Below are 22374 nucleotides of genomic sequence, written 5' to 3' on the forward strand. Positions count from 1 at the left end.
CACAAACAACAAACAATGCTCAAACAACAAACAATGCTCAAATATGTAAAAAAGCGGATATTTAGTGGAGATTTTTCCATAAGGTGGGTGCAATGTAGTAGCTTCCCGCTAGGGGGCAGAAAAACACAAATCCTCGTTAAGGCTTTTCTAGCCACAGTGAAGGGGTGCAGTCCAACAATGTCTGGGCTTTGACGAATACACCTGGGCTTTATGGCGGTCTCACTCAGACAAATAAGACCATCACTTTAAAAATGTAACATTCATAGCACAAGTGGTCGTTTACAAAGTAAAATATTGCCGGTGGCAGAGAAGGACAAATATTATGTGAGAAAATGCGATTTATAATAACAGAATTAAGTTGTAAAATTATGTTTAAAAAATGGGGATATTATATAAATAAAGTTGCAGTATTATAGGAAAGTATTATATAGGAAAAATAATATCGATTTTGGGATAATTGCATTAAAATTGAATGTATGCATAATTCATGGAAATAAAGTCAGAGTATTTATGAGAAAAAAGTTGTAATGTTACAAAAATAAAACTGTTGTATTAAAAAATATATCTAATGAATTTCACGAGAATCGCATCTAAATATTGCTACAAGAAAGTTGAAAAATAATATTTAAAAATGTGTATTTATTTGTAATTCATGAGAATAAAGTCATGTTATTACGAGAAAAAAGTTATCATGTTACAAAAATAAATTTGTAAAGTTATTTGAAAAAAAATATTTTTACAACAATTGAGTCAAAATATTGTCAGACAAAGTTGCAAAATTATATAAAAGTTATGTGTAATATATGGGAATAAAGTCAAAATATTACTAGAAAATAGTATAATATAATATAACTCAAATAAAGTTGTGTTGTTATTTTTTATGAGAATAAATTCATAATTTCAAGAATATTGTTGTAATGTTACATTTTAAAACGTATACGCTTCTATGCTTTTGCCTTTCATGGCAGCGGGCGTGCGTTGGCCGTCATCCTTGTACATTCTTTGCGTCAGGAAGGACATCCGGCATAAAAAACCCAACAAAAAGCTAAGCTTATACCATTCATGTGGTTGACTCTTTGTGGCGACCCCTTGAAAGTGGGGAAAAAAAAATTACATTTCAAAATTGTAATTTATGGTAAGTAATAATATCATTAGAAAAAAATTGGCATATTTAAAATAATAATTCAAAATAAATCAAATTTATGGGATTAAAATAATAATAATAACATGCCTCTGAAAAATGACTTATTCTTCAAGCTTTAAGGTGAAGAAGAAATATTTACTTATTTAAAACAAAAAAAATGATGTTAAGTGAACATTAACATGTGGCGACCCCCACACAGCTCAGACAGTGACTCCAATATGACTGGAAAATGCAATATTTTTTCTAAAAATATATTAAAACCACGTATAAAGACTCCCACAGGGTGTGGATTGACTGTCTCTGTGGGCGCTCAGGTGTGCTTTATGGGGGCTTGACTCCTACCTAAACGGAACCCTTGTTATCTGGGTCTTCCAGGTCTAACCGACACTCACAACCCCTCTGTGTCCACATGTGACCTTTGTGGCTGTCAGACCCGTTTCTTCTTTTTGTCCACCTCTTTTCTAATCCAGGGCATATTTGGGCATGTTCCCAGTCAGAATGCAAGTGTGGCCACGAGTGCTGCACCCCCTCCCACGCACACAAAGGCACAATAGACTCCGGCAGTGAGCTGCCAGGCCGCTATTATAACCCTAATCCTGCGTATATTCTACCGTCCAGAGAGAGAGCGAGAGACCCACAGAGAGGGAGGCAGAGCTGAAGATGAGGTCATCCCATGCGGGGTCACTGGCTCCCCCCAATAGAGGGCCACAGATAAAGGCTGCAGGGCAGGATGGAGAGAATAGGCCTGGATGGTTGCACAAGACTGACAGATGCTCAGAGGGCTGAATGGAAAGCTACAATATGACACCATAGACAGCCACAGCACGGGGGACAATGCATCAGGGCCATTGTGTGTTCTATAGTTAATACAGAGCAGTGGTGCGACAGTGGAACCTGTTTAAGTTGGCCCTGCTTATGCCCTGCGTTTATGTGGACCAACTCTTCAAGTCCTGATGCACCGGATTCTTTTTATTACTAAAAAAATGCCCGCTTAAGTTGATCTCGACAACTGCTTCTTTCGATGTCAGTCAGCCATTCTGAGGCGCGTCGACATAAACGCTGTATTGCCAAATCATTGAAACTGTCTTTTGTTCGCAAAGGTGTTACGGGCGTAATCGATCTATGACATTCTTTTCATTGCTCTATGGGACTGTTAGGATTGAGCTCTATGAACTCTGCCTAGCAACAAGTAGCCATACAAACATGTCACCAATCCAAGAAAGTCTGTGCAAAAGTTTTGGGGCAATGCTAGCAGTGTTGTAATAGTAAACTGTCGGAAAGAAACGATTTCCACAAAACTTTGTAGAGGGTTAGCTCATGGGCCGTGGGTACAGGAATTTTCACTGCTTGAGTCGTAATCAATGGAATTATTCAACCACAGCACAAATACAATGAAATAATATATATATATATATATATATATATATATATATATATATATATATATATATATATATATATACAGTATTTTTTTGTCTAAGCCTTGGCCGAGGTCTGCAATCTAGAAAATGACAAGAAATCTAATAGCGGCCAAAGATTTTGCACGATATTGTCATCATTTTAAAACAATAAAGTTGCAATATCACAAGCATGGAAAAAAGAGTGGAATCATGAATAAAGGAAAATCATAAATATAAACTGAAAAGTCGTAGTATAAAATAAAGCAGTTGTAATTTTATAAATAATGAAGAAAAACATATACAGGTATATGCCAAGGGAAAAAATAATTTATGAGAATACATTGAGACTATTAAGAGAATGAAGTTGTAAATTTGTCTTAAAAAGTGTTACACGGATGAAGTCATATTATAAAGAGGAAAACCTATATTTAACATATTAAAATTATGTTTAAAAACATGTAATTTACCTCAATAAATGGAATGACTTCCCAGTATTACGCTAAAAATACTGTGAGAACTTGTAACTCATTACATATTTATTTTCATGATATTCAGACTTCAACGTTTTGTCTTGTAATATTATGACTGTATTCTTGCAACTGTGGTACTTCTTCCCTCCCGTAATTTAAACATTCAACATTTTGGTTTCAAAAATGTTTTTTCTCCCAAAAAAGGCATTTTTTAATGCAGAAAATACATCTTGGTAATTTATAAATATGTGATAGTACAGGTAACATGTGCAGCATACATGCACCACTGTTTTTACATATTTATGTCTGTATTCTTCACTGATAATGTTTTCGGGTTGCACTGAGATTTCACACCTTGGTTGCTGGTTCTTGAATGCACCCTAGCTGTGAGACACAAAAATCTGCTACGGAAGCACGAGCTTTGACATTCGGTGGGGCCTCAAAACTCGCAGCGAGGTGAACACAAGAACGCAACTGTATTACTACTGTATTATTTTTTATAAGTTTTCAGGAGCAAGCTATGTGTCAAAAGACTTTTTTTATGGGCATATCAATTATTTGCGATTTTCGCCCTTGACTTTGACCTCTGTGAAAAAAGGGGATCTACTGTACTTTTCTTTTTACTTTTGCCTTGATATGCCTTAATAATAGTACTCTATTTCTGTTGTCAAGTTTTACAGTTGTCAAAATGTTTTCTGTGCAATTTTTTTTTTTTTTACAATACAGTCATCCCTCACTACTGTACATCGCGGTTCGAACATCGCTCCCTCACGCTATTGTGTTTTTTCAAAAATGAATTAATGAATGACCTCTGTTTTGCGGTTGACTATGGCCTATTATTAGTTAAAATATATTGAAGTCATATGTAGTATTCTGGTGACTACGCGTCAGTAATTAGTTACATTGATGAGACATGACATAAATTACATTACCAGAACAGTGCATGGAGTCAGCCATGGCATGTCCGTCATGATAGAGTGAAAAAAGGTTATACTCCCATTCCGTGTGGAAGTGGTAAGTTTTTGGCTTTTTACGTTGTCCTTCACTCCATTTGAAACATATTAAAGTTTAGAATAAGTAAACTGGAGAGGCTAACTAGTTGGTAGCTTTGTTTATGCTATGAGCGGCCCCTTATGTCCCTGCAGTGATCCCGTAGTCTGCGCATTAGTGTTGTGCAATGTGGTGTAAACAAAGAATAATAGGAGTGTAAAGGAGACGATAGAAGTATAGTAAATATTTTATGTCTAAACAGCTCTAATAATGGTAAAAACGTATTTAGAAAGTCATAAACAGATTTTCTATGCTTTAGCTACGAAAATATTCTGTTTATTAATATTGAATCCTACTTCACTTCATTTATCGCAGGACGACTGCACATGGGAAGGGGTCAGTAAATTGCTGCAGTGTAGAGTTGATTTCATATAAAAACAGAGTCAGTGTATGTTGAAGTCTGTCAAGTTTATTTCATGTGAAACCACACTAGAGTAGGAGCAGGAACCCTTCCTAATGGCCATCATTATTATTATTCTTTTTTGTAATAGTCATTCTAAATATTAAAAAAAAAAAAAATCTTAATTTGGGTCAGCTTGTCGCGTAAGAAAGTCAAATGCACACTAATGGGATAACAATGAGTGAATTAGAATGAGTACAGAGTTAAACAATGAATAAATACTGAATAAATAAATGAATAAATACACCCAAAACAAAATAAATAGCTCTAATGCATAAACCCTGGCAATGCCTTCATGGGACAATTAAGAGGGGTGTCTCCATGAATTGATTGTTTCCCTGCAATGTTATTTATGATGATGATGATGATGATGGTGTAGCCCACAGCAGTGCCACATTCAGGCTTTTGGACTAGCTTAGAAGTGGACTCCAGCACACAAAGCACACTCTGCTGTGATGGGGTTCCCCTCGCCTTTAGATTACAGCACACCTCAACTAGCAGTTCTTTGTATGTTCAAACCCACAAGCAAACAGCAGAACTCAAAGGTGCCATTTCCAGCTAGCACAAAATACATCTTTTTTTTTTTTTTGCTTGAAAACAAGCACAATTGACCCACTATTCATGGAAGATTGGCCATGATCCTTGTACATTCTTCAACGTGCCGTGATTCATCTTACAAAAGAAATAACAAGTCCTGGTGAGCTGTGAACACTTTGGTAGGCAACTGTGAAATATTAGCTGGCGAACAACAGCTTGGATGCCATGGATATATATATATATATATATATATATATATATATATGTACTGTATATATGTCGTCCAAACCACTGCACTACTCACATCTCTGCAGCTTTTAGCAGCCTCTTGTACAGTATTTAAAAAAATAATAACTACATTTTTCCAGCCTCAGTCTTTGGAGACTCTATTATTATTATTATTATTATTGCATAGAGAAAATGCTCAGCAGTGTTAATACAAAATAAAACCATTTCACATGCCACTATATGGACAAAAGTGTAAAATCTGGAGTTTTTGGAGTGAATTTCTTTATCCAGAAGAATGATGGGGAACAGTCATGCTGGAAGAATTGTCTCAAATGTCTTGCTAATGTGCATAATTACAATATTACAATCCAGCCGAACCACTGATTGATTAACGGTTGCGTCCCAAGACTTTTGCTCATATAGTGTATCTCCCCCCCCCCCCCAACCCCCTTTCCGAGCAAGTGCAACGATCATTCACAGTGTAGTCCAAAAAGCAGCCTAGAGCTGAGTTCAGCCCAACTAAAACCAACAGTCCATTTTGCTCTCATCACATGTTTTTTCCACTCAGAGGAAGAAGTCGGATGGTGGCGAAGGCGGGCTGCCGCCGCGGCCTGTCCGGGCCTCGCCGGCGCCGTGGTTGTTGCCGAGGAGCTTCTCGTACCGAGCCTTGTAGGCATCTCTCTCCCTCAGTACCCGAGTCAGCTCACACTGTAGCTGTTCCAGCTGAGGAAGGGAAAACAAGTTACATTTGTTGGCATCTAAGGATGACTTTACGCAAAAATAACTTCACGCTTTTGAGAGAAGTTGTGTTGTCATGACGTCATGAACAGAAAACACCCTCCCCCAGGCTTCGCTACACATCTTAAAATGCAGCCTGGAGCGCAACTAACCGTCAGTCAGCTACACATGTGGGAGCTGTAAGTTTGTTCATTATGTTTTTCTACAGCAAATAGTTAGCTAGCTGTCAAAATGTAAGCATAATGTTAGCACTGTAGCTCACATAGCTATGCTAGTGTTGCTATAAAGTGGATCCATCCAAATATCGATATTGTCAATACCAGGGTAGTATTGGTATGAGCGTGGTGACTGATATTTTTCATTTTTCTTCTATGTTTATGCTCATAAATATTTGTGTGTTTTTGTTGTGTTGTTCAAATATGTTGTATATTGTTATATTGTTTACAAACTCAGGACGACATAGCTCATTAGCATGCTACAGGCACGAATGACAGCATTTTCCCAGTAAGGCTTACTAAAAGTACTTTCAAACGAAACGAAACGAAACGAAACGAAACGAAACGAAACGAAACGAAACGAAACGAAACGAAACGAAACGAAACGAAACGAAACGAAACAAAACGAAACGAAACGAAACGAAACGAAACGAAACGAAACGACACGACACGACACGAGATTTTGGACAACACACTTCCAATAGACTATTGTGGTCCCTCTGAGACTAAAATTACTATAATATGTAATCTTTAACCTCTTAAACCCTGTGCCATGTCAAAATATTCCACCTTTCACTTCTTCCAACACTTGTTGCATTTATTTCTTGGTCAATATTGTTTTTTATATTTGATTGCTATGAAAGATGTTGCTCTAAAACTTGTTTGGAAAACACCCCATTGTTAGAAATAAATATAATAAGGTGTGTCCACCTACGAGAAAACGGAAGTCTGCGTAGTCGGAGTCATGTCAATGTAACACAAAACAATGGCTTAGCCCGAAGCTTCAGTCATATGAAACAAAGTTCTGAACAGAAAAACAGCAAAGGTAAGACAAAATTTGTATTTATCGATTCTTAATATGACTGTTTTGCTTTATGTCCAGTAGGTTTTAAGTGTAGGAGGAATATACTTAACACCGTTCGGAGCGGCTAACGTCAGTGTTCAAGCTAGGTCGTTGTATCTGTTGCAGTTATGATTTATGGACTGTTCGCTTCTACATTTAAATACTTGTGGTTTGAATCGTCTTCTGTTGTCGTGCAATTGTTTTTGCTGAGCTTTTAGCTGTGTTTAAGCACAGCATGTGTAAATCGCGGGGTTGTCCAAAGTCCGGCTTGCGGTCCATTTCCGGTCCGCGGCGTGTTTTTTGTTAGTCCACGGGTGTATCGTAGAACCCGCATCACAATTTGGCAAAGGAATGCTAATATAACGGACGCCAGCCAGTGCGGCTGCGTAAGTGTAAGTTGGTAAACCTCACTCCCTCAGCCTTATGAGCCCCGGTGCCAGCAGTGTGAAGCAGGCAAGTTACAATAGCACCACAGTGGCACGAAAAGAAAACATAAAAGGTTGTGAGAAACTGTTAACTGTTAAGTACTCCAGGATATCTCATTACTAATTATTTACTTTGCCATCAGTAATAGTGTGCCACCGTGCCTTGGCACATCAGTGTGCTGTGGTATATTATCCAATATCACGCAATTGGTTGGAAAATGATTATTCACTTACTACAAATAATGTATCTTTGTTCATCTATCTATCCCAGCGATGTATCCTGACAGGCAGAACAATGAATGCTGTTCCACTTGATGGCAGAAGGTACACAATTAACCTGTGTATCCACCTGTTGCCATTTGACACAGTAAGACATGGCATGCTTGGTAGTGTCCCTTGAGATATTTTTAATGAGAAATATGTGCCTCCACACAGAGATGTTTTTTGCTTTAAATATATCCAATGTCAGAGTAGTTGTATGTGTTTAGTGAATGAAAGGGGAACAATATCGAAAAGGCCCCCACAACCTTGAATTTTTCTGTAAGTGGCCCCCGGTGGAAAACGTTTGTGTTAAGAGTTCTGGTGTTCCAGTATACTTTTTGTGTTTCCTGCATGTAAAACAATAATTATTCTCTATAAAATGTGTTTTTTTTTTTGTTCATATTTTTAGGTGTCTGGAATGGATTAATTGGATTTAATTAATTTTCTATGGGAAAAATTGCTTCGGTATTTGTGCGTTTGGGTTTTTGTCTGACCTTTTGGGCCGAATTAATAACCGAGCTACCACAGTATATGTAAATTAAATTGGAATTTGGACAAAAACAAAGTTAAGCACCTTTGGTCAGGCTTAGGTTAGGGTTTATCATTTTCACACACTCATTAAAAAAACTAAAACAGTTAAATTAACCCCACAAAGTATTGCCACCAATCACATGAGAGTAGCGACAACGAATCCATGAATCGATGATTAATCGATCATCCGATTAATCAACAACTAGTTTGGTTTTATGTCCTCTGATTTCAGCCTCTCAAATTTGAATATATTTAAATTTCTTTAAAAAATCTGTGTGTTTTAGGCAAATCAAGATATTCACACACATCAGCTTTGACTTTGGAAAACAGTCATCAACATTTTTGTCTTTTTTTCTGCTATGTTGCGGACCAAAACGATAGCTCTTTGTGTTTGGTTCATATTGCTTTCTATTCAGGGCCTAACGATTCCTCAATTAATTGAAACAACAAGCTTCAGATTAATTGACGAAGAGAATAATTGTTAATAATTGCAGGCCTAAATCACATTACAATAATCCCACTCAAATTGTGCTGGCACCAAGATATGGGATCCATCTATCTACCTGTTGCGTGAGCACATGCTTTTCCGATTCCAGGGCATGACGATGCTGCAAGCGCTTGTAGCGGCAGGATTGGGCGTAGCCGCGGTTCTTGAGGGTGCGTCGCTTCTGCTTCAGGCGCACCACCTCGTCTTTGCTGACGCCCCGCAGGTGGCGGTTGAGCTCGCGGACCGACAGGCTCACCAGCTGCTCGTCGGAGAAGCGCTCGTTCACGCCACACTGCGAACAGATGGAGAATATGTTGTTTATTCAGTGCTACACATGCTAGTGATGATTGGCATTGCATATATTTATACTATGGCGAGTGTTATTGTGGCTTGTCAGAGGGAACATTTCAGCAGCACATGGCCATAATCTGTCACGTAATCGGACTAAGTGTGGGTGACAGTTATCAGGATTACGCAAGGCAATAATAGCAGATATTATTATAAGCCTGCACTGCGCTCCATATAGAGCTCTCAAAGATCCACTCAGACATCCCCATCAACAAGTACTCTGAAATGTAATACCTGAATGCTGCGTGCACGCAATAGAGTACATTCTCTGAAAGCCAGCATTTTATTTTGCATCATTAACTTCAACCAGCAAGTCCCCAGGCTTTCATTTCCAATTTACCCTCATAAAACACAAAATTCACTGCATCGCTGTGCTTAAATTGAATTTTGAAGTCCCCTATTATGCAAAAGTGACTTTTCTTAACGATGTCTTAACAGCAATAAGTGCCTAGAGCCTGTTTATGAGCCGCAAACATGAGAAAAATCTATCATCTCCCTCACTTGTTTGCTCCACTTTGGAGAGAAGAGGCACTGAAGTGGAGGGATAGCTTTGTAACAAAAACAGGTTTGATTACAAGACTAAATATTGATCTGAATAGGAGTATATTGGCATGCATCTAAAATGTACAATATTAGCATTCCTTTGGAAGCAGTCTATTCCAGACTTTGCTCCAGTATTTCTATTCAGAAGCACCGAGTCCATGCAGACACCATGTGATCACAACAACAGTACTAACAAGGAAGGAGCAGGGTCGACCAAATGGCAGCACCCTTCGCCAAAGTCCGGAAAAGATGTCGCAGCCGACTGCAAAACCCGCCATACGCAACAAGTCCCTCGCGGTGGCACAAAACCGGGGAAGTTCAACACAACCAACCACATCATGCATCCAAAAAACAGCATGAGGATCCTTACGAGAGCCCCGCCCCCATCTGAAACATGCTCCGAACGTGAGAAAATGTTTTTTTTCTCATACCTATTGTTGCTGACTGTTATTCACTTTTGGAGTAATATCATTCCATCAAGCCTTTTCTAACATTCTACAAAATACGGAATACATTTGTGCATGATTTGTGCTGATTTCAGATCAGATTGATATCGGTATCGGATGATACTCAAGGCTACAATATCTGTATCATATCAGAAGTAGAAAAGGTTGTATTTGGACGCCCCGAATATAGCATCCACTACAGTAGATTGGACCAGTGCAGAGTTAAGGCTTCATTATGCTACAGCATCACCATGCCGGCTTGCTCCTCCCACTCCAAACCCTGCGGTGGAGCTTGACAGGCACCTCCCATAAAGCAAAAGTGCCGAAAAGTCCGCCAAAACAAGAAACAATGGAGCAAATTGAGGCGCGTACAATAAAAGTGTTGTTCTGTTGTTTCAAAAAGATTAGTTTCAGATTCAACGATGATCTGTGTGTCGCTTCAGTTGCCGTTCTTCACTAGTACTACTCAAGCTAAATAGCTAGTCAACGAAAGTTGTGGTTGCTCACTCTCGGGAAAACACTGCCCCGGGCAGTTTGGCAGAGAATTTGCAAGTCATGTGCACAGGGCACACTGAAGAGCTCTAACAGGATCAAGACGCCGGCGCAGTGGCTATGCTGGATCATAGTTCAGCCTTTATAGTGACTATGCAACAAATGGATAAAGTGCACAATAGTGCTTCTTAGAGACACACTCTTGTCGGAGACAGGCGTGGACAAACACAGCTCATTAGCATTAGCTACACACACACAAAACAGCATGTTGGAAGTAGGACTTACTAAAAGCACCAATACACCGTTGTGGGGCCTTTTGAGACTTACAGTATTTACGGTTAGTGACAAACCGTACAATATGGCACCTTTAATACTTACAACAGTTATATATTTATTTAGTGCAATATGACACATTAGACCTTCAGGGACAGAAATAGTCCTGTTTGAGACTATTAACAGCTTAATACCTGACTGACTTGTGGGTGATGATGATGGTGATGGCCGCCATGCATGGGGTGGTGAAGATGGTGCTGATGATGGTGGTGATGCTGGTGGGGGACGAGGCGGCCCTGAGGGCTGAGTGGTTGCGGATAGGGAGCAGAGGTGGCGGTGGCGTTGGGCAGTGAGGGGGTGTTTGAGGATAGAAAGACGAGCGGGCGATGACACATGTCTGTCCCCTTGGCGCAGGACACGTCGGCGCCGCTGTCGCTGCCCGAGTCGCCCAGATTGCTGTTGGAGCTCTGAGAAAGACCTGGAAACTGAGTGGATGGAGGGATGGAAGCTAAAGATTGCCTTATGACAGAAGGTGGATGATGGACTAAAGAGACAAGAGGTACCTGAGAGGTGACGGCGGCAGCAGCCGAGTTCAGCAACGCCTCCACGGCGTCCTCACAGCCCAGGAAACTGTTGACTGGCGCCCTCTCTCTGTCGCCACTCCCCCCCAGCGCGCCCAGCAGTGTAGCGGGCCCCGTGACTTCTCCTCCAAACTGTTGCTGCAGCGCCGCAAACCAGATGAGATCCTCCAGTGAGGCCGGAGTGGGGCCCTGAGCCCCACTGTGTGCCGGGCTTCCGTCTACGTTCCCCTGAGAACCGGAGCTGACGCCCGACGTAAAGCTGTTGGAGATGGACAGCGGGAAGGAGATGGAGGAGGAGGACGAAGACAGGGAGGATGAGCCCGAAGGCGGAGGGTGGGCGTCGCTTAGCGTCGGAGAGGGCGGCAATGAGTTGTAAGGGCTGGAGCTCAAACTGGAGTCCTGTGGAGGGTGGCCGGCGTACGGCGAGCTGGAAGGGTCATGGGGGAGGCCAGATTTGGGGTACGTGCACTGAGCGGAGAGCGGAGGCGTGTCGGGTTTCACTTCGAACTTGAGGAGATCAAAGTCGTTGAGGTACTCCATGGCCAGCGGGCTGGAGGGGAGGGAGGCCATGGGGAGGGAAGGTGAGGACATGGTGTCTTCTGCTGCTGCTGCTTCCACAGGCTTTCTGCTACTGTCAGGAACGCTGGGAAATCCAACTCAGCACCTCAGAGCGGCTCATAGACAGCAGCAGGGCGGGTGACAGGGAGTAGACTGACTGAGAAGCTTCCTCTTTTTTAAACTGGGCTTCCTTGTGTCCTTGGCTTTGTCTTTCTAGTCCTGGAGGAAAGAAGCAAGTCAGAGAAGTGTTATATCATCAATACTAGCAAAAACTATCATCACAGCCAAAACTCATTAAAATCCACGCATTGCTCATGAAAATAGCTCATATAGTTAACCTTGGAAGTTAATCTTTTTACCGTTGGGTCTCAAAATGGTCGTGCATGTTAACGTGTAATAAAAATGTTATATATAAATAGGTTTTCACTTTAACCACATTAAATCTTTTGAACAACCTCAGGCCTAATCATTGATGTAGCGATTTTTTTGGAGGTTTTGTTTTTTGTTGTGAAAAAAACAATTTTTTTTCAGTGGAAAGATCACATCAAATTAGGCACAAAGTGGAATGTTTGGGATATAATAATAATAATAATAATAATAATAATAATAATAGCAATAGTAATAATTAATAATCAAATCTAATGAGCAGGATGTATGTTAATTCTGAACAAATACCAATCTAAATCAAATCAAAGCTTATTTGTATAGCACCTAACAACATCCCAATGGTGGCCAAGGTGCTTCACAAGGGTAAAAACAGGTTATAGCAAATAAGAACAGGGTAAGATTGAATAAGATAGAATAAGAACCAAGACAAAATAAAAAATACATGCACAGAATCACAACTAAAATACATATAACTAAACTAACACAAAAAAGTTAACATTTTGGTATGTTTTAGGCTTGGCTAATTTTGGCATATTGACAGAAATATTTATTAATATGCACTGGCCCTGTAAATAAATAAATTATGTAAAAAAAAAAAAATCTCACAGTGACGAAACGCTCAATCTGTGTCAATCCACGTAGGCAGGAGGTAGATGTTCATTTATTGTATTTGTGTGGACTAATTCTTGTACTAGCAAACCGCTGCACACAAAAGGGTGAAAATGTGTCAAAACATGCATGCGTACTGTGTCGCCTGTGCTGTTATTTTTCATACAAATTAAACACCCAAAGTTTGACCCCGTATGTCTGATTGACTTGAAATTTCTCAAACAGCTCAATGCGCTTCACACAACACCCACGCCATGGAATTTGGGACACAGCTTTCGCAACTAACTTGGCAACTAACTCTCCATTTGTGCAACGCTTATATAGATTTGATGATATCTGTATTACATGTTTGCTAGCATGTCCTCTATAACATCTTTACCACAACCCATAGGGGGCGCCACCAATGTCCTTTATAGTCATAGTCACAAAAAACGATTATGAAAAGTTTTTCCACATGATACAGTATGTGAAATGATATAAACCTCTATCTAACACATTTAACAATAGCACAAGTCGCACAAACTAATCATCCCAAAAAGAAACGAAGATTTCAAATAAGGCTTGATAATTGTTAATATTTCAATATGTGAGAGATATGTCGACGTGCGAGAACTCTGAGAGGGCTTAATCATTTTTGACACAAAGATTCACAAGTCTCAGAGGCCAAATCCAATTACTGTTTGAGTAATCCAGAGTACATACTTTCAGCAGGAACCCAACCACACTTTTAGAGGTGAAACTATTTAATTTGCAAAATGATGCTAAATATGTATCTCCTCAAGTCGGGTTTACAAGTGGATGTCCTCTAATATGCAATGAAAAAACACTTTTGAAACAGTCATATATATATCCTGTATATATAAGTTCTAACTGTCAGACAATGTAAAATGTTTCAGCTGACATACCAGCAGCGTAGGAGGAAAGTTATTCCAGCGCTAATTACAGGCCTTCAGATAAAATCGTTGTGATCAAAATGAACATGTAATTAAAAAAAACAAAAAAAAAACACCTTTGACTTGTGTCTCTGCAGTACGCCTCATTAGTTTGAACCCCTATGGCTGGACGGGGACGGAAAGCAAACAAGTGATGTGATGCACCGAGGCCTTGGTCAGGGTCTGGACCAGAATCACCATGACACACACACACACAAACGCGCACACACACTGGCAAAGAAAAGTATGAACTTACCGTCAGTCATAGAGATGAAGGATGAGCGCTTGTCAACATCACACAGACACACACACACACACAAATAATGGACGCACTGACTGTGTGACTGACAGAGTGTGTGAGTGTCGATAATGCACTGAGTGCCACTGCCCCCTTTCTTTCTTTCCCCACTGCTGCAAATCCCTGTTTGCAACAATCCCCCCCACCCCCCAGCTCCACCACACCGGCCATGTCCCCTCACATGGTTTGCTGGCATGTGCACCCCCCCACACTGTTTTTCTCACTCCCTCTGTCTAGCTCCCTGTCCACACACACACACACACACACACACACACACACAGTTTGCATCCACACCTTTATCGCACGGCCTCCTATGTTCTATCCATCGCATGTTACATACAGTTTTTTGGCACCCCTATGGGTTGTGGTCAAAATACTTTGGAAGACACGCTACCACAGGGGTGTCCAAAGTGCGGCTTGGAGACCATTTGCGGCCCGCAGCTTGTTTTTATTGGCCTTTGACATATTGTCAAAATAAAATTAATGAATTATTAATGAGATATTGTATTTGATATTACACTAATTTGCTTTGTAACCTGCAACCCAAAGCCAAGATGCACTGTAGGTGTTTTGTTTAGATAGTTTACAATGCTTTGACAAAAGCATTGGATTGGTTTTTACCATCTTCAGTGTACAAAGTGTATCAAAGTAGCACCCCGTAAACTTCAATTGTTATGTTTACCTCCTGACGGTGCAACCAAATTAAAACACATCCACAGCAAGTTAACGCATCACATAAATACTACTACTACTTGGGTGGTAAACAACAACTAAGCACTAAACATAACACATAGCTTACAACTGTTGTTTATAAGTGCCTGCAAGGCATGCTGGGTAGTCCAGTAGCAACAACAATATGAGCTATAAACAATAGAACACTGGCTATCAAGAGTGTTGTAACCTCCTCAACATATTTTGCGACCGATGCGACAAACACTGCAAAATGGATCGCCTTTTTGTACAAGCTACAGATTACATCTGACTATTTCCTGTACGACTCAAGTGTGCCACAATAGTACTGCAAGTCATGTTGCCAGATACAGCTTCGATGTTAAAGGTTGGAAAAAAAGGAATTTGGGAATGCCCGGTGGGCCAGATTAAGAGGCTTGGCGAGCCTGATGTACAGTATACAATGCTGCAGTGTCTGTATTGGTATCGAACACGGAATAGTGGTATCTGGCCTTCCCTACATGTAATACAGATATCCTCAAAGTTGGTAAATCGTCAGTGACTTATGGACAGTTGGTTCCTAAGTCCCACCTGTGCCCTTGCAAATACTTTTTGTGTGATGGCAGCCATGTTTTCCAACCAATCTTGCTCAAATTTTACACACACATGCTTGTCAGTCCCCTAAAGGTGTTTACCAAATTTCATGGTGATTCAGCCAAATACCCCAAAGTTACAGCAGGTTCTTTTGTAGTGCTGAGTGAGAAATTTCATGTCAGTCCAACTTTGGGATTGAATAACAACGCCACCATGTGGTGTATTTGGCAGAAAATTAATAGCACAGGTGACACAGTAGGGGAGCATGTTTTGACAAATTTTTACTCTTTTGTGTGCAGCAGTTCAGGTGTAGAAGAGTTAGCTTACACAAACAATGACATGATTAACATGATAAACACATCAAAAGATACACATTCACACACACATCCATTACATGTTACAGTATATACATGTGGACGCCGTATGGTGGGGGGCATGTCAGGGACCTCAGAAAATTTCAGTTTAAAAAAATTTGAATGGGGGGGACAGAATTTCAGATCAATAAACACAAACACACATACACTCAAACATACCTGTATGTCATTTCTGTTACACGTAGCATACAAGTGGGCTGACAAGTAGGGGTGAAACGATTCCTCCAGTAATTAGAATACCTCGATTACAAAAAAATAAGATAAATTTTCTCTCTACCTCGAGAAATTGTCACGTGTCGTGCGTATGTCACCCACGCAGAGGAAGAAGCGGATGTTTGGTTGAAGGAGCAAGAAGATGGAAGAGGCAAGGGAAAACAACAATGATGACGAAAGAGATGGAAAACTAAGTAACAAAATAATTTTTCTTTTGTTAAATGTCAAAAGTGCGGGAGCATTTCAGGCTAAACAGCAAGTCACAGCACTGTGACGTGTATTGATCATAGGATGAGTACCCCTTGACTCATACGTGTTGATAATTCTCCAAAAGTAGAATGTAACACAACTGTTTCGCGCAGCTGTGCTACAGGTTATTGTCTCCCTGGGGAAACTACTGTAGTTCTAGTGCACATATTCCATTTTATTGTCAGGTTGAAATGGCTGCCAATATTTACTTATCCATCCAACTGCTTATCCTCACTAAAGTCGCGAGTACGCTGGAGCCTATCCCAGCTGACTTTGGGCGAGAGGTGGGGTACACCCTGGACAGGTTGCCAGCCAATCGCAGGGCACATATAGACAAACAACCATTCACTCTGACATTCGTACCTATGACAATTTAGAGTCGCCGATTAGAGTACCTGGAGAAAACCCACGCACGGGGAAAACATGTAAACTCCAAACAGAGATGCTGAACGGAGATCCGAACCCAGATCTTCCCGATCTCCTGACTGTGTGGCCAACATGTCACATAACCACTAAGCCACCGTGCGGCCTATTTACTTATTATGTTGGAAATGAAATGTTTCCATGTACGCCCTGCAGCTTGCGTATGTGCAGTGGTTCTCAATTATTTTCGGTCATGCCCCCACTGGGGGACAGAGATGTTTTCGCGCCCCCCCCCTTCCGATTTGAAATACTATTGAGAAACTGATATCTATTTATTTATCTGTACTGTACCGACTGAACTCGAAACTGAAAGCAGCGAAATGCAACAAAATGGAGAGCAGTGAAGCATACAAGCGTATTCAAGAGCAAATGACGACAAATTCATTGACAGCTCTGCACTAATATTGAAAGTCCTTTCTGCCTCTCATGCCCCCCTTGACAGTTCACCGTGGAGCACAAGTCTGTCAGCAACAAAACATATTCAATAATAATAAAAAAAATGGGCAAATGAACTGCTAAGGTAGCCAGCTTCTGTAAAAATAATGAAGGGACACCTTGTTGGCAGGGCCAGCCAACCTGCTGGTTTTGGGGGGTTTTGCCTTTAATTGTGTGAAACAAACGGACTATTTGACACAAACCTGAATTGAATTTGATGCCTGTTTTAGAGTAATACTTACATGGGAAAGGAATTGTTCAATCATATGTATTGTTTTGTTTAAAAATAACACAGTTAACAGAATAAAATAACAATTTGAATATCTTTCTTATAGAAATCTGTCCTGCTTAAACAGGAAAGTATAAAAGAGTACAAAATGAGTGTGCAGGTTTATGATAGAGCAGCTGCATCCTACTTCCAGCACTATTAAAGCTACTTTGACAAAAAGAAGGGAGAGGTGAGCTATTTGTGTTTTATGTGACTGCCAACATTGACTTTTATTTACACAGCACATCTCCACTCAAACAGTGGGCTCATTGTCTTTATGCTATTTTGTGCTCATTTTTCAATACTGGCATCATATCTGAATTGAAGCGTTATAAAAATACTCTAAGAGTTGAAGTAAATATTCTTTGGTGAGCTACTCAAAGCGAGAGCAAGAGCTGAGAGCAAAAAATAAACAAAGATGGTAAAAAGTCGATCGAATGGGAATGAAGGCTTAGCGTGTGACAAGCTGTCGTCAATGGACTACACATTTTACAGACTTCAGGGTAATAAGGGTGTCTTATCAGCGAGTGTTCTTTTTTCTGGTCGCACATGCACGAGTAGATGAAAAATTTACATGCGATGGCTCATATTTTAGTCGCAAAATGCAACCATTTACTGTATACTCGCAGTCTGGAGCCCTACCCCAGGGGGGCCCACCCCACTATTTGAGAAGCACTGCCCTAGTGGTATGCGTACCCCTGGTTGGGAATCACTGATGCAGTCCATCAGACCCGGAAAAATACAGTTTGATCGTAATGTACAATGTGAATTTAAGAAACTATTGATTCGCTAAAAAAAAGAGACCAGTTGGTTGTCCATTATTAAGTGAAATGTCTTATTTTCTCTTCTATTATTATTGCTCATTAACCAAGCAAAAATATGCTTTATTATTGTTTGATTAATTGAAGGAATTTTCAGTAGAATCCCCCTATACTAAAATATTTGATAGCTGCAGCCAGACTGACTATACAAAAATATACAGTACACACTCAGAGTACAGGTGGGCTGACTCAGTGCTACCTCATAGTGGACACTTGCAGCATTACAGCATAACAACCCCTTTGCTTTGGCTCATTACCTCCGCAAAGCGCAGCGCGGAGTTTATGTTTTTGCCGGCGTTTATCTGTTTTACTGTGTTCAAAATAACTTGAAAAGTTCTGAATGGATTTGGATGAAATTTTCAGGAATTGTCAGAAACGGCATATGGAATAACTGATAAAATTTTGGGGGTGATCCAAAATCCAAAGCTTTCCCAAAATTCACACTTTTGCGTAGAACTAACTATTACTACCTGCTACTACTGCCGCATTTCTCAACCGATTCAAGCCATTCCAACATCAAACTGTTGAACACATTCCGGACATTCAGGCTACCTATGTTTGTACTGAAAAAAGAATTCAAAATGTTCCCAAAATTCACACTTTTCTGTAAAACTGCTATTACCTACTACTACTTCCACATTTCTCAACCAATTCACCAAAGTCAGGACATTCACGCTATAAGCAGCACAAAAATTCCCCAATGTTTTCTTCCGGAATGCAAAATACCTTTGATCTAGAGTTCTAGCTGCTTCCACATTTCTCAACTGATTCACACTACTCCAACATCAAAGTATTCAACTAATGAAGGACATTCATGCCATTTTCCACAAGAATTGCCACTTTTCTTGACATTCCCATTTTTCGGAGTACAAAATGCCTTTGATCTAAACAGTTCTTACTACTTCCAAATTTCTGAATCGATTCAGACCATTCCAAAGTCAAAATTCTCAACTCATTCGGGACATTTAGCCTTCCCTGTAGAGTGCGCTGTAATGCTACGTTAGCATGCTAACATTAGCATAGTAGTATTTTTAGCTATTTTCATGGGTAGACACATATACTGTATAAACACTTAGCACTGTCATGCTAGGTGTTAGCAGGCTAACATTCGCATGTTAGCATTGTTAGCATGTTAACATTAGTATAGTACCATTTTTAGCCATTTTCATAGGTAGAAATTTATATAAAGATTGGGCACTATCATGTGTTAGCATGTTGCATTGCTAGCATGCCAACATTAGCATAGTAGCATTTTTAGCCATTTTCAAAGCTAGACACATTATATAAACACTTAACACTATTATGCTAGGTGTTAGCATGCTAACGTTTAACATTATCAATTAGAATATGTAGATACAATAAATCTATGACTAATATTTATAGCGTAAATTACAATATGAGGGCACTATGGCGCTTGGCAGAGGCCTGCGCTCTCCGAGTGCTTTTCTAGTTCCGCAATAGAAAATGATGAGGATGGGTCATAATCTGACACTAATGTTTCATATAATGGATTTGTATGTGTTTTTTTTCTGAAATTTGTTTTACAATTCACACTTAATAATTATATGTGGTCATTTATTACACATTCCGTACTTATGGAATTTAGTTGATTCTTAATGGCTCTACAGTCGATGTTACTATAATTTGTAAAATGATAATAACAAAAATAAAATAGAACATACAGTTAAGACATTTATCTAATACATTTTCTAACATACTACTCTCAGGCTGTAAGTGGTATCATTTTTAAAAATACAACATTTAACTGGACTGTAGTTTTGGATAATTGGTTCATATTTCCAAAAAAAGAAATAAAAAAATATATAAATAATACATTTTCATATGAAAAATGAAATTGTAATAAGTTTGTCTTCATCTATGGTTGTATGTTTCCATGGTAGATTTTGGAGATCGCCACAAAGTTTTGGTTTGTTGTCCTTCTCTCAAATTAGCAACCCCCCCCTTATTTTGCCCACACTGTCCTGCCTCTTGTGGTTAGTCTCAAAATCTGTTAATTAATTCTGTTTTTTTTCCCCCTCAAGCCATCTAAGTCAATGAGACAGAGAAATGCATAACAAGCATTTCCCAGCACTCCTTAAAAGCTAAACTTGTTAATCTCTTGTGTGTCTTCATGGTGTCTCGTTAAGGAGTCAGTGAGTAAATAGTGCCTTTTACAAATCTGATTTGCACAGCCAACACACTGACATGCTGACTCATGACAAAATGAAGCTCCTTTTTTTAGCAGTTGTTGTGCATTTCCTTGGAATTTTCCTTAAGATTTACCAAGCAAGCCATTAAACGGTAGCACCAGGCATTCAAAAGACATCACTACATACAGTATATTTTGGAGCAGTTTCTACTCCCTTTTTTTAGTTTCTCCCCCCTCTTGTCCTGTCTTTTAACCTCTTTATCTCACAATCGTTTGTGTTTCCGGAGGAAAGCTTAGCGGCAAAACCAACACGGCTTCCAGCGAGGGTGAGGGACAAAGAGTCTGAGGCACACAGAGGAACTTACCTCATAGTCCATGTCCAACACACCGTCAGTCCTCCTGCATTTGCAAACACAGTTAGTCTGTAAGTGCATCCTAAACTATTTTGTTAAATAAATGGAGGCGGGGGTATGCTTACCGTGCCTTAGCTTGTAGCGCACTCGTTCGCAGTAGCTTGTAGCACTTTAGCAGAATCCAAAGTCCTGAAGACCTTTGAGAAGTAGTCATTACCACCAATACATGAATGAATGGTAAACACTAGAACAGCCATGGGCCGGAATGAGATTCAGACAGAATGATAGCCTTGGGCTATTATATATTATATATTATAGTTACAGCTCCAAAAAATGTACCTTGATAAAGGAAAGGAAATTCAAAACACGATGAAAGTGGAGTATGAATTAAAAAAGAAAACAATAACTGAATTCTGTGCAGTCTACTGTGGCTAATCCACAACACAATAAATATTTCCTTAGTAAAAAAACAAAAAAAACTAACTAAAATGCAAATAAATGCAATCATGTGGCCACCAAGGTCACAACATAAATAATGTATTTTTTAAAAAGTCTTGCAATGTTACGTTATTTTATAGTGGCGAATGTGCAGGTCACACTTTTCCCCAAACGTCTGTTTCTGGGTCTGTTTCTGGGTCATGTGATTAGCAACTGAGATGTTGTTAAGTGGTTGTTGCTTGTTGGTCAGTAGAGAGGAAACTGTTCATACCACTTATCCTCGACTCTTGAGTCGTTCTGAATCGCATCTCCACACTTGGTGGCCCACGACATGAGTAAAATGTCGACCGACAACGGCGACAACAGTGCTAACGAGGCAGCTAACGCCGGTGCTGTCTATGCCCTACTTTTGGCAACACAGCAAAGCCCAGTTCCAACTGCGAACAATGTGGCAAAGCATTTCCACGTAGTGGCCGTGCTGGACCTCCACTTTCTCTCATACCGCAAAAATGGTATGAGGGACAAATTTAGTGGTATTGAAAGCGTGACTTTTTCATACCGTGGTTTACCTTGAAACTGGTAACCCGGCCCATGGCTACACTGGAGATAGTAGCAGTATTTAACTAGCGGTACATACTAATTCAAAGCTTTCAAAGAAATTGTTGGACACTTGAACCAAACTCCCTTTAGTTTTCTTACCACTAACGTATCAATAGCTTCTGCATGCGCGTGTGTGTGCGCCACGTGTGTGTAGAGAGTGAAGGAGACAGCTCGTCAGTGCGAGGGTGGGAGGTGGCCCCTTGTGAGGTGAGACGTGTAAGCTTGATGCTTGTAGTCGCGTTAGCCCGGATTAGGACATGTATCTGTGGGATCAGGCCGAGTTAGTTGAGATCCTGCGGACCACCACCTCTCCACTTCGCCCCAACGATTACCACCACCGGAGTCTATCCTCATAGTGCTGTCACGCCCTCATTACATTATATTTGTATTGACGATAATGTCTCTTATAAGGAAACAGCTTGAGATTCACTCCATCGTGTGGGCTCCTGTTTCATAACCCCGCTTGACCTTTAGAGCCACTCAGCGGATAAAGGATGAAGGCTATCAAAGCTTTTAACAAGGTGACAGAGGGGCCAATGACGGGGGATAGCCATTTTTAAAGGGACAACTTATATTTGCAGCTCGCGCCCT

At 40.1% G+C, this 22374-nt stretch overlaps 1 protein-coding gene and 1 long non-coding RNA gene across 5 annotated transcripts; one reads left to right on the plus strand and one right to left on the minus strand.

Annotated features, from left to right (window-relative positions):
• Nucleotides 1-4819: 4819 nt before the first annotated feature.
• On the minus strand, nt 4820-14314 carry nrl (neural retina leucine zipper). Of its 4 annotated transcripts, none has more exons than XM_054790805.1 (5): nt 14156-14314; nt 11396-12190; nt 11036-11317; nt 8807-9022; nt 4820-5952 (listed from the first exon to the last, which is right to left on the minus strand). In XM_054790805.1, the coding sequence occupies exons 2-5, from the start codon at nt 12002-12004 to the stop codon at nt 5794-5796; spliced, it is 1266 nt and encodes a 421-aa protein (XP_054646780.1). In that variant the 5' UTR covers nt 12005-12190; nt 14156-14314; the 3' UTR covers nt 4820-5793. The 4 variants fall into 4 exon arrangements, with proteins under 4 accessions (XP_054646780.1, XP_054646777.1, XP_054646778.1 ...); XM_054790802.1 differs by having other exon boundaries at nt 11027-11317; XM_054790803.1 differs by lacking the exon at nt 14156-14314 and adding an exon at nt 13977-14125 and having other exon boundaries at nt 11027-11317.
• LOC129189275 (uncharacterized) lies at nt 6960-15157 on the plus strand. The gene is made up of 4 exons (XR_008572775.1): nt 6960-7008; nt 7723-7818; nt 8840-10026; nt 11247-15157. It is a non-coding gene; the product is annotated as an uncharacterized LOC129189275 (long non-coding RNA).
• The last annotated feature ends 7217 nt before the right edge of the window (nt 15158-22374 follow it).

This window comes from Dunckerocampus dactyliophorus, chromosome 10 (genome assembly GCF_027744805.1).
Source record: "Dunckerocampus dactyliophorus isolate RoL2022-P2 chromosome 10, RoL_Ddac_1.1, whole genome shotgun sequence".
In the NCBI taxonomy this organism is placed as follows: domain Eukaryota; kingdom Metazoa; phylum Chordata; class Actinopteri; order Syngnathiformes; family Syngnathidae; genus Dunckerocampus; species Dunckerocampus dactyliophorus.